Source organism: Corvus hawaiiensis, chromosome 23 (assembly GCF_020740725.1).
Source record: "Corvus hawaiiensis isolate bCorHaw1 chromosome 23, bCorHaw1.pri.cur, whole genome shotgun sequence".
Lineage (NCBI taxonomy): Eukaryota > Metazoa > Chordata > Aves > Passeriformes > Corvidae > Corvus > Corvus hawaiiensis.
Window position 1 is genome coordinate 247,283 of NC_063235.1, and position 14,839 is coordinate 262,121.

A 14,839-nucleotide genomic window follows, 5' to 3' on the forward strand; every position below is an offset into this window, starting at 1 on the left:
CTTTCTTTCTACTGCTTTTTAACCAAGAAAGCTATATATGACCTGTGTTAATGACTTCCTTGCACTAACCCTCAGTATTCCTTTCTCAAAGCAGGAGCCATCAGACCCTGGGTCACTGCTGGTGGTATTCAGGGTGCTGGGTCTGCTGGACACTCTTGGGTGTGGGTTTGGTGCTCCTGGGAGAGGGAGCACACAAGGCTGCAGCTCTAAGCTCTCAAACTGACCAGAATAATTCAATTGAGGATTAAATCCAGCTTGGTTTAAGACAGGCTTTGTTTGCAGGAGCCCTCTACCAAATGCTTAATGTCACTCTTAACACCTTCTCCCTCTTCGCTTTGGAGACTGAAGTGTAGGAAAAATCAATTACAGAAAGTTGTTCTGAGAGTAGAAGTGGCAGGTCCTGCACAGCTCAGCTACAAGAGCCTCTGTCCTACCTGGTGTGTTAATCTGGGGACAAAATGCTCCTTTTGGTTTTGTAAGTGGAGAAACCACATTCCTAATGAACCACTGCTCCTCAGCTCAGTGGTACGACACAAGCTTCTGGTGGGTTTTGGCTGGTTGAAGCTCAGGTTGTGTTTTGAGGCTGTGTCAAGAGTCAGTTTTAACTCCCAAGTTTTGTGAGATTATTTACTTTTGGATAAACCATTTGGCTCATTCTGTGCTGTCACGATTGATCTCAGGAAGGCAGGTCTGGCTGCTCATGCTGCTGGTCCCTGAGATGAGCCTGGCACCAAGGCAGAGCTGTAACTTCATTTATGGAATGAGGGAAGTGGAATGAGCAGCACAAAATTGTTGGCGTTTATAAACCCTGATTTTATCTCCTCACCTGCTGCTGCTGCACTAAAGCAGCTCTTGCAGTGCCACTACTTTGTGCTCTGCAGAGGGATTTTGGAATAAAAAGCCCTTTGTGTGAGAGTACCTGTCCCACAAAAGGGATGGGAAGGGGACCAGTGGGAGTGGGCAGAGGAACCATATTGCCCAACAACTTTATTTTGATGATTTAAGTTTTGATCTTGATGTTGTTTCATGTTCCCAAGTCAATGATGCAATGATTAGAGGTGGTTGCTGTGTGTTGTGTAATATATTGGATTCTTGTTCATGACATAATTTAATCTTTTGAAGCTTTGAGCACACTGTATTTTCTAGCATTACTTTTAATTTTGGTCAAAATCTCTTTTATCCTTCTGTCATCTGAGTAGGCTGGTCAGGATGTTGTGATCAGATCAATGGCAATGAAAAAATCCATTGAAAACCATAAATCCATATGTGATGTCCATTCTTTTCAATGCCAGGGTATGTTGAACAGCTTCTAAACTTTTTTAATTTCTACCTTAAGGCAAAGCAGTTCTGTAAGGCAATGGTGGGTACTGTAAAATAAGGATCTCTTGTTTTCTGCTTTATAATACTTTTTACCCAAGTGCTTTGCCAGCTGTGAGATTGAGCATCAGTTGATCTGGGAGCGCTCTCTGGTGAGTGTGGTTTGCTGCAAAAGCAACATCGTCTCCTTTTGCATCCCTAGTCAGTCACTCCGAGCCTGTGAGCTTCTGTGGATCCTTGTTTGGGGATAACCTAATAACAGTGTCAACAATTCCATGGTCATGCTGGAAAAGAACAGGGCTGGGCGATATTAACCAGCTGGGATTCCTGGCATTTCATGTGGTGGTTGTAGGGAGTTATTGTGCGCTATAACTTCATGGGTTTAGCAATTTTTATTAAATAGTAAGTGGCAATTGACATCATTTTAGCACTCCTTAAGTTTTCTGCAGGATAGTGGTCTGATTTGGGGTGGGAATAATGGAGTATTCAACAGAGAGAGGCAGCAGCATGAAAAAAACATCCACTCTGACAGCACAGGGCGGCTGGATCACACAAATAGATCCTGATCCAAAACAGCAGGGTCTTGAAAAAAGGCAGGCAAACCAATTTATACAAAAGCACTTTGCAAGAAAAATAAATCCTTTTGGCCATCGGTATCAAACATGCAATTAAGCCTGTTATTAATTTATCCCCAGTCTGAATTATTGTGTATCACTTCACATTGCAATGCTTCAGCTGTATCTTCAGGGGCACAAAGATTTGTATTTTGAGGGTGGTGCTTTAGTTGCATTCATGTCTGGGTCAGTTTGTTTCTTCTGGGGCATTGCATCCTGTCCTGTATTTAATTTAGTCTGTGTTCAGCTGCTTCATGCTTGCCTTAGGCCTTGCTGGTTTGGGGCTGTGTCCCTGGAAATGAGTAGCTGGGCAGTCCAGGCACCTCTCAGGTTTCCTGGGTCTCAAGGTGAGCTTGGAACTCTGCAAATCTGAGCTCTAAACATAGGGATGCTTTGGCATTTGCAATTTAAAACAAATCTTGATAAGATCAGAATTTGTAACACATGCTGAAATTCCTATGAGAGAGTTTTACATAGATAATTTTATCTAGAAACAAATACCTTCCCATTAGTTTATCTTCTTATGAGTGGAATAGGAAGGCAAGGCAAAAAGTGCTTCTGATCAGTTGATCTTATCAGGATTTCATTCTGTCGTTCCAGCTTGCATGTTTGCTGCTGCACTTGGCTCTACTGGTGACCAGTATACTCACGGCACAGGCTCTCTTCCAGCTCTCCCTTCATTTATGCATCTTTCATACAAGATGCTTCCAAAATGCAAATTATTTTCCCGGTCTGTGAAAGGGAACTGGGAGGTTGTTTTGACTGTATACAGATTTTTGCCTCATAAATACATCAGTGTTTGTGTAGCTGCTTAATCTGCTTCATTTTATCTGTGATTCTTCTCTTGGCTGAGTAGAGTCCCAGCTCTTATGTAAGGAAATCTCACTCCTAAGGCATGTTCCGTTAAACCCCAGAAGATGAGCTGTGTCTTCTCAAGGTCCCATGAGTAATTTGCAAGGTTTAGCATCTATAATTAAGGGAAGATGATATTGACAGTATGTAAATTCAGGTTTTAAACCAACAAGAAGACATGGCTGTATACAGCTGATAACCCCATTCATGTTCTGATTTGTGGAATATTGCAATGTAGAGTCTTGTGTTAGGAAATGAGGGTGGGATCTGGAAATTATATAGTAGAATATCCTGAGTGGGAAGGGACCCACAGGGATCATCCAGTCCAGCCCCAGGCCCTGCACAGACACCCCAAATCCCACCCTGGGCATCCCTGGCAGCGCTGCCCAAACGCTCCTGGAGCTCTGGCAGCCTCGGGGCCGTGCCCATTCCCTGGGGAGCCTGGGCAGTGCCCAGCAGCCTCTGGGGGAAGAACCTTTCCCTGCTCTCCAGCCTGAGCCTGCCCTGGCCCAGCTCCAGGCATTCCCTGGCTCCTGTCCCAGGGAGCAGAGATCGGAGTGGCCCCTCAGGAGAAATCTGCAAACTGCCTTGAGGTCTTCTCTTAAATATTCCTTTGGAGGAGCACATGTGGAAGTGGGTTTGGATCAGAAATAACCTTTCCCTGTGAGCAGTCTGACCTGCCCATCTCAGTGCTGCTTGCTCTCCCTCCACTCCTATTAAATGCATTTTGCTAAGCAGTATCCCAACAGCTTAACAAAAGCACAAGAGGCTGGAAATTCTAATGGATAGAAATCTTACAGCTAAATCTGTCTGTAACATAAAGAAGCAGAGAACTGAAAAATACCCATGAGAAATGGAGGAAGAGCCATTTCTTGAAATGATACTAAAAAGGTGTCTGTTTGTTCTTGCATAAAGTGGCTCCTGCTCTTACCCTACCATTGAGCTGTGCCATTAAAGGAGGTCAGTCAAAGTGAAAGCCTCTGGTGTATAAAATATGAATTATACCAAATAACCCACAGGCTTCAGACCCCACATTTCAAGCACAAATTACAGTTTTTTAATTGCCCAGGGATTCTTGTTAGAAAGTGAGGCAACAGTTTCAAGGAGTTAAAAGCAGAATCAGGGGATGGTTTTGGATTAGTGATGGGTTTTGCTGCCTGTGGAAGTTTTGGATGTGCACCAGTCCCCACTTGATACACTGAAATTATTCCAAACTGAGCAAAAAGCGCTTAGTGGTGGCTCTTCCTCTAGGTGCAGAGAGTTGTTTTCATATTAATTCCTTAATACTTAGGAGAGTGGATTGCTAGTGTACCAGGAAGGCTGTGTCAGTAAAGCACTGGGTACAACACACATAGCACAGAGGTTTTCCGGTGTCCAGCCCCGCTGTTGCATGTGTTACTGAAGATGTGATATATGATAAGAACCTGATGTTTTGCCTTGATGCCTTCTGACCTCGTGCTCTCCCTAACTCCCTGCTCTCTTTCTCTCTCTCTCTCCCTGGCCTTTTTTGTGTATCCGTTTCTTTTTAGAAAATGAGTGACTTTCTCTCCCAAGAGGATGTGGCTGCAGTGCCAGAATGGAGCAGTTTTAACACTGGCTTTGCATGGGAGGGCTCAAAGCAGTCAGTAGTTTTTAGTGAGACTCCAGTGCCCTCACAGCCTTCTCCCAGCTGGCACTTTGGTGCTTCCTCCCTAAGCAGCGAGGAGGAGAAAGAGGAGGAGGAGCAGGAGGAGGCGGTTACCAGCCTCTCTGCCAGCGAGGAGGACCTGACATGTGAAAAGGGGGTTTGTGTGGATGTGGAGAAGGACTCGGAGCTCTCTGAGCCAGAGCCTCCCCTAAGCCCTGCCGCACTTCCCTGGCAGCCCTGGGGAGGAGAGGAGAAGGAGGTGGCAGAGGATGGTGAAGACAGCTTTGCCTTTAGAAAGCCACGTGGCGAGTGTCCCAACCCAGATGCTCCTAACGGGCTGCCAGAGCTCATTCGCTGCTTCCAGGTAGTGAGCCCAGCTCCTGCACCCCTCTCCCTGGCTGCCTTTGGAGTGGGAACCCAAACACTGCAGCAAGCAGATGCCACAGACCCACAGAGGAGTTGGGTTTGCTTGGCTTGGACTCATGCTTGGAGCTAACGAGCTGGTGCATCTCCTGCAGTCAGTGCAATATGCCCCTCTCAATTTATCTTTGAATTATATATGAGCCACCGTCAATTTGTCTTTGCATTAAATATGAGTCCCTCTCAATTTATCTTTGCATGAAATACAATCGCCACGGTGCAATGCCCTTTGCTCTTCTTGGATTGAAGCATCCTGTGGCATTCCCACAAAAAGGCAATATTTAGGCTCAAAAAACATGTAATTTTAGCTCCTTAAGGATTTTGCTGGCTCCGGCTGGACTGGCAGCTGTCCCTCAGCACAGCAGAACAAATTTGAGGTGCTGTCCAGCGTGTTTTGATGCCCCCGTTGTGCTCCCCTCTATGGGAGGGATTTTTGCCTGCTCCAGTGTTGATGTTGCCTTTGGTTCAGTAGATGCCCATTTCCCCCCTAATGATCACAGTGGCATCTGGCAGGGCTGGGGATGGTGGCAGAAATCGAGCCCTCTGGGGAAGCACTGGCTCTGAACTAACTCTGTCTTCTTCTGGATAATCATCAGGTGATGGAACAACTGATTTCTCCCCACCCTTATTTTTCTTTCTGTTTTATCTGACATTGATTTAATAAAAGTTAAAGATCTGATGAGGATTTTTAATAACACAGTGTTGCTCTTGAGGTCAGCATAAAGCTGCTCAGCTGTGATCAAGTCTTTCTGTGCCCAGGGTTGGTGTTAATCCTGACATTGGTATCAACAGATGAGGGTCATCTTTTCCTGGCAGCTGGCATTGAGCTTCTGGTAATTAGAAAGTTAAGAATCAGTGGAGACAGCGTCTGTGGTGTTGTGACACACCCAATAAACCCTTAATGCCTGGTTTGGGCTGACCAGAGTCCACGGTGTGGGGAAGGGCTGGAGGATTTTGCTGCCTGTCTAATCCTCACGCCTGATCTCTGCCCTCGGAGCAGTGCAGAGACTTAAACCCAAAGATTTCCAGGCTGACCTTGGTTCTCATAGTGCTTTTATCAGATCAGTGTCAGAGCAGCCCAGTCAGGATGTGGAGATGGGAACTGGGTGTTTACAAGATGTTTTTAACCCTGTCTCACAGCCCCCGCTAGTGAAGACACAGACTGTCACCATCTCTGATGTGTCCAGCGCCGTCAAAAGCGAAATTCCCACAAAAGAAGTCCCCATTGTCCATACAGAGACAAAGACCATCACCTACGAAGCTGCACAGGTAAGGTGTGTTCTGATAAATTTCCCAGGGGCTTAATTAAACTCAAGTAAACGTTTTGTTTCCAAGTCCTCAGGATGAGACAGCAGCACCTGCCTTTTTCCGCATGTCTGAGTGCAGCAGACGCATTAACTGATGCTGTGGACACTATTTCCAGGTGCATCTGGTATTTTTAGAGGAGCAGTGGTTTTGCTATCCCTGAAGAGTAATTATTTTTTCAAGATGTGCTTGCAAACAGAATTTATTTTCAGCCACTGGTGGCTTCAGGAATTGAATTTGTCTGTACAAAGTTAACATGAGTTGGCCTTTTTTCTGCAAGAGATGCCTTGTTTTCCCAGCTACCCTGAAGAGGCTGTTTGTGCCTCTTCAGAACTTGGTTTATAAATTATTTGGTCATCCTTAGGTTTCAACATTGAAATGGTTGTTAAACACCAAATGTTTTGTATAAAATGCAACTTGAGTGGGTATGTGGTGATCGGTAAAGTAAAAATGTTAGTAGAGGAATATTAGGATATTCCGGTATGGATTCATTGCCAAGGTTAAAATTATCCTCGATCTAAAACAGGTTTTAATCACAAAATCACAGGATGATTTGGGATGGAAGAAACCTAAGAGTTCACCCAGTTCCAGCCCCCTGCTGTGGGCAGGGACACCTTTCTCTAGACCAGATTGCTCCAAGCCCTGTCCAACCTTGGACACTTCGAGGGATGGAGCAGCCACAGCTGCTCTGGGCAACCTGTGCCAGGGCCTCACCACCCTCAGAGAGAAGGATTCCTCCCCAATATCCCATCCATCCCTGCCCTCTGGCAGTGGGAAGCCATTCCCTGTGACCTGGCCCCCCGTCCCTTGTCCCCAGTCGCTCTCCAGCTCTCCTGGAGCCCCTTTAGGCCCTGGAAGGGCTCTAAGGTCTCCCAGACCCTTCTCCAGGCTGAACACCCCCATCTCTCTCAGCCTTTATTTATGTATTTGAGATTTTGGAGCCTGTGTCAGCTTGGCTTTGCCATCACTGTGGTTGTCAGCAGCAACCCGTGCTCTGCTGTTGCAGTGAAGTGACTGTGGGATGTTGTTATGGATGCAGGAATCTCATGATTGTGTAATTTGGGACTCCTAAGGAATCCTGTGGCTGCTCAGCATCCTCCCAACTGCAGGATCAGAGAGATGGTTCAGACAGTGGTGGTGAGCATTGCCCTGGCTTTCAGCGAGTAGGTGAATAGAGCAGTTTTGCTCTAACTGGGAAATGGAAAGGAAAGGTCATCTACAGGGCTGGGATCAGTGGGCCGTGCATGCATGGTGTGATGTGCCATGAGATCTCTTCCAGTCCGTGGAAAATGGTCCCACCTTGTGGTAATTCCAGATATTGTCCCAGTGCTGAGCGAGCACGCTGCCCAGTGGGCACATGGAAAGCACGGCCAGGATGAGCTGGCCAGGATGACTTAGTTTGGGATTTTTGGCAGACCTTGAGCAGTCGAATCATGCAGGGTGAGAACCAAGAACCAGCTCTAAAAGTTACTCCTGTTTCAGCAAATGTCTGGATGCTCTCTGCTTCTGCAGAGCATAAAGTGAGGGATGTGCAAGGTGTAGTCAGGAGGGAGGGAGGGTGACAAATACCTTCTGAATCAGGTTGTGCTCTTGGCTTTGTTGATCTCCATGGATACAGGCAGGTGGAATTTGGGATTGGTGTCCATGCTGGTCTCCTGTCATGGTTCAGGCATGGACAGTATGACCAGTACCGTGGTGCCAGCAGCGTGCCCAGATTGGGGTACATCCCAGCCCTCCTGATCTGAGGAGTGTCACAGGTCCTTCTTGCAGGATCTGTGCTTTTCCAACCTCAAAGCACAGGGACTTTGAGCTTTCAGAGACCTGTCCAGCTCTTGTGCACATAGGCACAGGCTGACTTGTTGTGTCTTGTGGTCCATGATGGAGCTGCTGTCCTCAGATTGTCTTGTCTGGCTCTGGTGATGTGGAGCCCCTGCTTCTGTCCCCACTGCTCAGGGCCTGTTCTTGTGTCCCACAGACAGATGGTGGCAATGGGGATTTAGACCCTGGCGTTCTGCTGACTGCCCAGACCATCACCTCGGAAACCACCAGCAGCACCACCACCACCCAGATCACCAAGGTAACACCAGGAAGCACCACAAAACACCAATTCAGACAACAACCTGAAGGAGAGATGGGCAGGGATGAGTGAGAGGGAAAAAAAGCTTTTGGAAGGTCCTTTCAAATACGTGATTAGTACCTGGAGCAAAGCACGAGGGGTTCAGTTTTGGTTGTGTTAAATCTGTGGATTGTGCATTAACTGCAGCACAGTCTGGACTCTGACTGTCCTGTGGGACAGCAGGGAGAGCTGTACTGTGAGGAAAAGCTCTTCCCTGGCTCAGCTATAAAAAATGACTCTTTGACAGTTTTTCCTTGAGCAGCAGCAGTTTTCCCATGACTCTAATGCCGGGTACAACAGCACTATTTGGTGACACTATTTTTGGATACTGTCTTTAGACAGGCAGCCCCAGTGAGCTCAAACTCCTCTGCACTTCTACACTAACAGTGGCTTTTCTGTCTTTTCTAGACTGTGAAAGGTGGCATTTCAGAGACACGGATTGAGAAGAGGATTGTCATCACAGGAGATGCAGATGTAGACCATGACCAGGTAGGAGTGTGGCTATAATCCAAAAGAGTTTCCCAGAGCTGGCAAAAATCAGTCAGGCTGCCTGTTCAAAGAAAATGTCACCAAAAAATGAGCCAGGGAAATTTTACTGGGGTAGAAATAAAATTTCATATTTTTATAAATTGTGGCTGCTCCATCCCTGTAAGTGTTCAAGGCCAGGTTGGACAGGGCTTGGAGCAGCCTGGTCTAGTACAAGGTGTCCCTGCCCATGGCAGGGGGTGGAATGGGATGAGGTTTTAGGTCCATGCCCAGCCAAGCCACTCCATGATTCTATATCAGTAGAAAATTCCTTTTTGACATTATGCAGCTGAGCCAGCAAAACTGAATTTCATTCTGAAGCTGGTGTTGGCAGCAAAGTTTTGATTCCAGAATTGTTTTGGACAGTCGTAGGTTTTTTTAAAAAAATCCATTAAAATGTGAAATAAAAGTTTTCCTTGACATCTGGCTGATCTGCATTCATTTTCCCATAACTTTGAAGCACTATTGCTACTCTACAGTGCCAGAAGTCATTTCAGAGCACTCAGCACCTGTGCTACATCTCTTTGGCTTTATATGAAACCTTTCTGATGACTCAGGCTCATTGGCCTCTTGCGTGTGTTGGAAGTGATGGTTTTGTCATCAGAGAATTATACTTTGAATTTAAATTTAGTCGCAAGTATCGTGGGGGTGGAAAATATTCTTATGACAAGATCTAATTTATTAACTCCAACAGAAAATGTCTGAGATATCTGAAATGTGCCTATCACGCTTGCTGGAAGAATAAGCAGGTTATGCTTAATTGCTCTCATCCATCTTCTGCCATGGGGCAGTGGAGAGATGGGGGGTTATTCTTCAAATAGTGCTTTTCCTTTCAGAAATAATGTAATACCACCTAAAGTCACCAAAGTGTGTGGCTGAAGTCCTGGGGGCAGTTTTGGGCACCACAGTTTAAGACCTAAAACAATTACAGAGATTCCAGAGGAGGCTGTGGAGATGGTGAAGGGTCAGGAGGGGCCACATAAGGAGCAGCTGAGGGCCCTTGGTGTGTCCAGCTGGAGCAGAGGACACTGAGGGCAGAGCTCAGCGGGGCTGCGGCTCCTCCCGAGGGGCAGCTCCGATCTCTGCTCCTGGGCCAGGGACAGCACCCAGGGAGCGGCTGGAGCTGGGCCAGGGCAGGCTCAGGCTGGAGAGCAGGGAAAGGTTCTTCCCCCAGAGGCTGCTGGGCACTGCCCAGGCTCCCCAGGGAATGGGCACGGCCCCGAGGCTGCCAGAGCTCCAGGAGCGTTTGGGCAGCGCTGCCAGGGATGCCCAGGGTGGGATTTCAGGTGTCTGGGCAGGGCCTGGGGTTGGACTGGATGATCCCTGTGGGTCCTTTCCAGCTTGGGATCTTCTGTAATTCCATGAAGTGCATCCACTTTTCTTTTTCACACCCTAGAGTTAGAAGCAGGTTCTTGTGCCCTTGGGGATGGTGGCTGCCATGCTCTGACACGCTCTGACACCCTCTGACATGCTCTAACCTGTGCTCTCCCATGCTGTCCCGCAGGTCCTGGCACAGGCGATCAAGGCTGCCAAGGAGCAGCACCCAGACATGTCGGTGACCAAAGTGGTTGTGCACCAGGAGACAGAGATTGCGGAGGAGTAGCCGGGCTGTGTGAGTAGAGACCACCTCAGCTGGGGGCAGGGGGTGATTGATCTCTGTGCACATGAGATTTGGGTAAACAGGGTCAGAGTTGAAGTAAAATGATCATTGCTCTCTGCGGAGTCCTGCTCAGGCTGTTCCTGTTAGACCCATGGAGGCTGATGAGGCAGTCACAGACAGACTAATCCTGTGAAAATGAGCCAGAATGAGTTAAAAGCTACACAGCTCCTGCCATGAGGCTGCTTTGCCTTCCCAAACATTCATTATGTGCTTGGGTGCTCCAGGCCCCGTCCAACCTGGCCTTGGATGCTTCCAGGGATGGGGCAGCCACAGCTTCTCTGGGCAACCTGTGCCAGGGCCTGCCCACCCTTAGAGGGAAGGATTCTGTCCCAATATCCCACCCATCCCTGCCCTCTGGCAGTGGGAAGCCATTCCCTGTGTCCTGTCCCTCCGTCCCTTGTCCCCAGTCCCTCTCCAGCTCTCCTGGAGCCCCTTCAGGCACTTCTCACCTGCCATTAGTGATAATTCACCTGAAATCAGTTCCCATCTGGCTTCAGGGAGGCAGATTCCTGTCTCTCCCAGCAAGGTGCTGTTGGTAGCTGTAACTTACCCTCTTTCTCTCTTGATAGGAAACATTCCTGCAAGCCACACCACCAGGAAAAAGAAACCCAGCAAAACTACCAAGAAACTACCTGGAGCACAAAGACCTTGGATTTCCGACTTGACACTCAGAGACATTCATATCATTTATTAAGCATTGTGCATTGACATTTTACTTGGGATTTTTCCAGACTCTACTGGATCCTATTGGATATGGGGTTTTGTTTTGTCTTTTTTTTTTTTTTTTTTTTTTATATCTATTGTGACAGAAATATGCCATATTTCTAACTGGACTGAATATTTTTTACAGGTTTTCAATTTTGCATTCCCTCTCACACAAAGCCTCTTCAGACACAGAATTCCACCTCGCAGGGCTCCAGGGCTCCCTGTTTTAACCTGTATTCCCTCTGCCTCATCAGGGATATCGGAGCTGTATCCATGCATATTCCCAGTGTGGGATCTGTACGCGCCTTCACAAAGCCATGGGTCCTTCTGCCAGGAGAGTCAGTTTAAAGAGTCAGACTTTGTGCAGCATTTCCAATTGCCTCTGGATTATTTTTGTAGCTCCGGGGAGCTCCAGCCCCACTGCGACCCCCGGGCTGCTCCGAGCTCCCTCCCCGCTGGGTTCCAGCCCTGATGTGTGATCACAGTAGGGTTTTGTGGTGTAGCCTATGCACACATCTGAATAGTTGACTAGATTTAAGGAATACTGGAAGTTGCTTCAAGTATCTTATACTGTGAATTTTAGAGCTTTAAGAGGACTGTGATAGCATCTTGCCTTCTTCCTGTGTGTCTCTGCCGAGTGCTCCCCACCTGTTTGTGTTTTCTAGATGCCATTAAATTAAAAAGCCCGTAGAAGTGTGTGTTTAAGGTGTTTGGACTCGGGATGCTATTAAGGTAGGCTTGTGCAGCATTCACAGGAACTGAGTTTTTCAGTGTCATAGTTTTTCACTTGTTTGTGTTCATGATTTTTAAATTAGGGAGGGTTTTTTTTTTGTAAGTCATGGGTTGGGTTTTTCCCTCCCCTCACAGTGCTATTTAAAGCTGAACACGTTACCCATTTCCCAGAGCATGTATCCTACTATCATTTAATTTAAACTCCTTTAGACAATCCTTCCTAGGCCTGCAAGCTGTATTTGGAGAGGCTGAACAAGGAATTTTAGGAGGTGTCAAGTGTTGCTGGTTGTGATAGAGCCAAACCACATGGGAAGTGCTGCCATTCCCTCTTCCACACTGGCCTAAGGGTCTGGATTTGGCTTCATGACCCCCTTGCTGGAATGAAATATCAGGGTGATTGAATCTTGAGGCTGAGCTTACAGACCCCCAGGGCCATCTCCAGCACAGAAGCGGTGATGCAAAAACATGATTTCAGGGGCTGGATGTGCTCCCACTGCTGCTCTCTCAGCTTCGTGGGAATGTTCTTGCCTGGTTTGTCCTTTCAGCATTTAAATTCAAGATTCAAGAAGCAAAAAACCAACCAAGCTCTGTAAAGAGTCTGCCCAGACACCTGTGAACACTTCAGTCCACTTGAGATTGTGATTTTTTAATTTTTTTTTTTAATGTATAAATATATATATATATAATGTGGCACAGTGGTAGCTGAGGGCAGGGAGTGCTCTGCTCCTCAGGTGAGGATGGGAAGAAAATGGCAATAAAGAAAAATGCTCTCCAGTTTTAAATTTAAATAATGTATTTCAGAAGTCACTGAATTTAGCTCAGGCTGCAAAGACTCCACTGTGTAGTTGCCCTGGAACTGCGCTGGGGCTGGTGCAGCTTCTCAGCTTCAGGTGCAATTTTAATTAAGCTGTCAGTATTGATTGGAGACGCTGCTGGATTTTGGCTCTATTTGAGCCTTGCTGGCCCTGGGTCCTGCTCAGCCTCCAGTCTTCCCATGCCGGCAGCTGCCTCTGGGCTGCTCTGGGTGCAGGGTCCCCTCCCGGGATGCTCTGCCTTCCTCAGGGCATCGTGCTCTGGGGATTTAGAGAGTCCTGGGCTCCACAGCTGTAGTGTAGAGATTAAGTCTTCCTGTCCATGTCTGAAAAGCCCTTTTCTTCCTTATTCTGCCAGGCAGACCCTGGAAAGGGTCTGTGTCTCTGCTGTTCTCAACTTAGTTGGGTAATGCTTGCCTTAAACACCCATCATGCTGAGCACCCTCTGGCACTGTCCTTTTTCTGGGAATTGAGTTTTTTGCTACTCAGTCCTTCCTTCTCACTTGCAACAGCCACCTGAGGAGTGAAGGGGCACATGGAGCAGTGGCTGAGAGGATTTCTGGGCTTTACCAGGCAGAGCCAGCGTGATAAATTCAGTTTGTCCATAGCACTTGAAGGCACTCTGCTGTCAGGAGAATTTAGGGGAATCTGGTCCTTGGATGTTCCCCTGGGGTATCCCATGCCCTGAGCATGATGAGTGAGACAAAGCAGGGGATTTCTGGGGTGAGAAACCTGGCAGGAGAGGTGGTTCCTTTCCAAAAGGATGTGCTCACTGTGGCTGCGGATGTCCCTTGTTAAAGGGCCCATAGACTAGAATAACCCTATTTTTATTTTTTCCCTGGATTTTGGGTGGCTGTTTCCAGGTTGTCCATTCTCACACTTCCCCTGCGGAGTTCTTGCTTCTCCTGGAATAATTTAAACAAGTCATGGCCTCCTGTGCCCTTTGCCATCACCTGCTGTCTGACCTCAGGAGTTTCCAGCCCTGCTCCTGCCAACGTGGTGCCCAAGCCCAGGAGCTGGACAGGAGCTTGGGAAGAAGATACAAGTTAAAAGCAGAAGAAGCTTCTCTCACCCTCATTCAATGCCGTGGTGGGGCTGCCCACTCCCCTTCCACCTCTGGTGGGATTTAAAATCCTTGGCTCTGAGCATGCTGTGTCAGCTCGAGGGACAAACCAGCTAAGTAAGGTCTATTTATATGAATGTTCCCAGCTCTTCCCACTCCACAAATTCACCCAGAGACTGTCTTGATTGTATAATATACATTATATGGAAGCTATTTATATATGAATGAATGTTTTTATAGAAAGGAAGGCAAGGAGCTCCTGTTCTCCTCCATTAAACTGGAATGGCAGCTCCAGTTGCCCAGTAGCAATCCCTTGACCAACAGAGATGTGTTAGCAAAGGACTGACTGATTTCTGGTTTTAATAAACTGTGGTTTGCTGATTTTCCTAATTGTACAATTACCTTAAGAGGTGGTAGTGTCCCAGCCTTAGAGATGAAACTTGTAAAAAAATATAAAAATAAATAAAATAATTTAGTTGAGAAGATGAAGGAGCTTTGTAAAATTTTTTTAAGGCAATTGTGAATTGTCTAGGCTAGGCGTTTACACTCTTTATCAAAATAGGAACTTCTAAAGTTGGCAAAACTTTCTAGATCAACTAGTGACGGGATCTGTTATTTTGGATTTTCATAGTGAATCAAAGGGAAAGTTGCCGTAGCGTTTAGGCAGACCTGAGTGTTCAGTATTGCTTCTTGTACTGCATTTTTCAATAAATTTTCAAACAAAACTCTCTCCCTGGCACTGAATTCTCTTCCTTCTTCTCACCTTCCTCCAGGTCTCTCTCCTTAGCCTGGCTTTACCAGCCTAAACCAAAGCCCCCAAAAGGTAGCCACGGTGGTGCCAAAGCTCTCCCAGTCCTGGGCCAGTATTTCCCTGGGCTCTTGGTGCCTTCATACCCTTTAAACAGTTCCCAGTGTGGTCACATGTGGGCCAAAGCTCCCCAAAAGGGCCAGAAGCAATTCCCAGAGTCCAACTTTGCCCCAAAGCAGCATCACTTGATACAGAACCTCCCTTTGGGCTGCGGAATTTGTGGTGAGCCCAGATGAAGTCTGTGCTCAGCAGCTGCTGCCCAGCTCTGAGTTAGTATGATTGA

The 14,839-nt window shown here is 47.1% G+C and overlaps 1 protein-coding gene across 20 annotated transcripts in view; it reads left to right on the forward strand.

Annotated features, from left to right (window-relative positions):
- The window catches only part of EPB41 (erythrocyte membrane protein band 4.1), a 94,636-nt gene extending 80,160 nt beyond the window's left edge, over nt 1-14,476 (forward strand). For 8 of the 20 annotated variants that reach the window (XM_048327134.1, XM_048327135.1, XM_048327136.1 and 5 more), the window contains 5 exons: nt 5,971-6,099; nt 8,111-8,212; nt 8,660-8,740; nt 10,281-10,388; nt 11,006-14,476. In XM_048327134.1, the coding sequence (XP_048183091.1) occupies nt 5,971-6,099; nt 8,111-8,212; nt 8,660-8,740; nt 10,281-10,379 (411 nt within the window). In that variant the 3' untranslated portion in view covers nt 10,380-10,388; nt 11,006-14,476. Of the gene's footprint in view, nt 1-1,418; nt 1,470-4,312; nt 4,775-5,970; nt 6,100-8,110; nt 8,213-8,659; nt 8,741-10,280; nt 10,389-11,005 lie in introns of all 20 variants that reach the window. The other 12 variants (XM_048327122.1, XM_048327121.1, XM_048327124.1 and 9 more) reach the window with 2 other exon arrangements.
- The last annotated feature ends 363 nt before the right edge of the window (nt 14,477-14,839 follow it).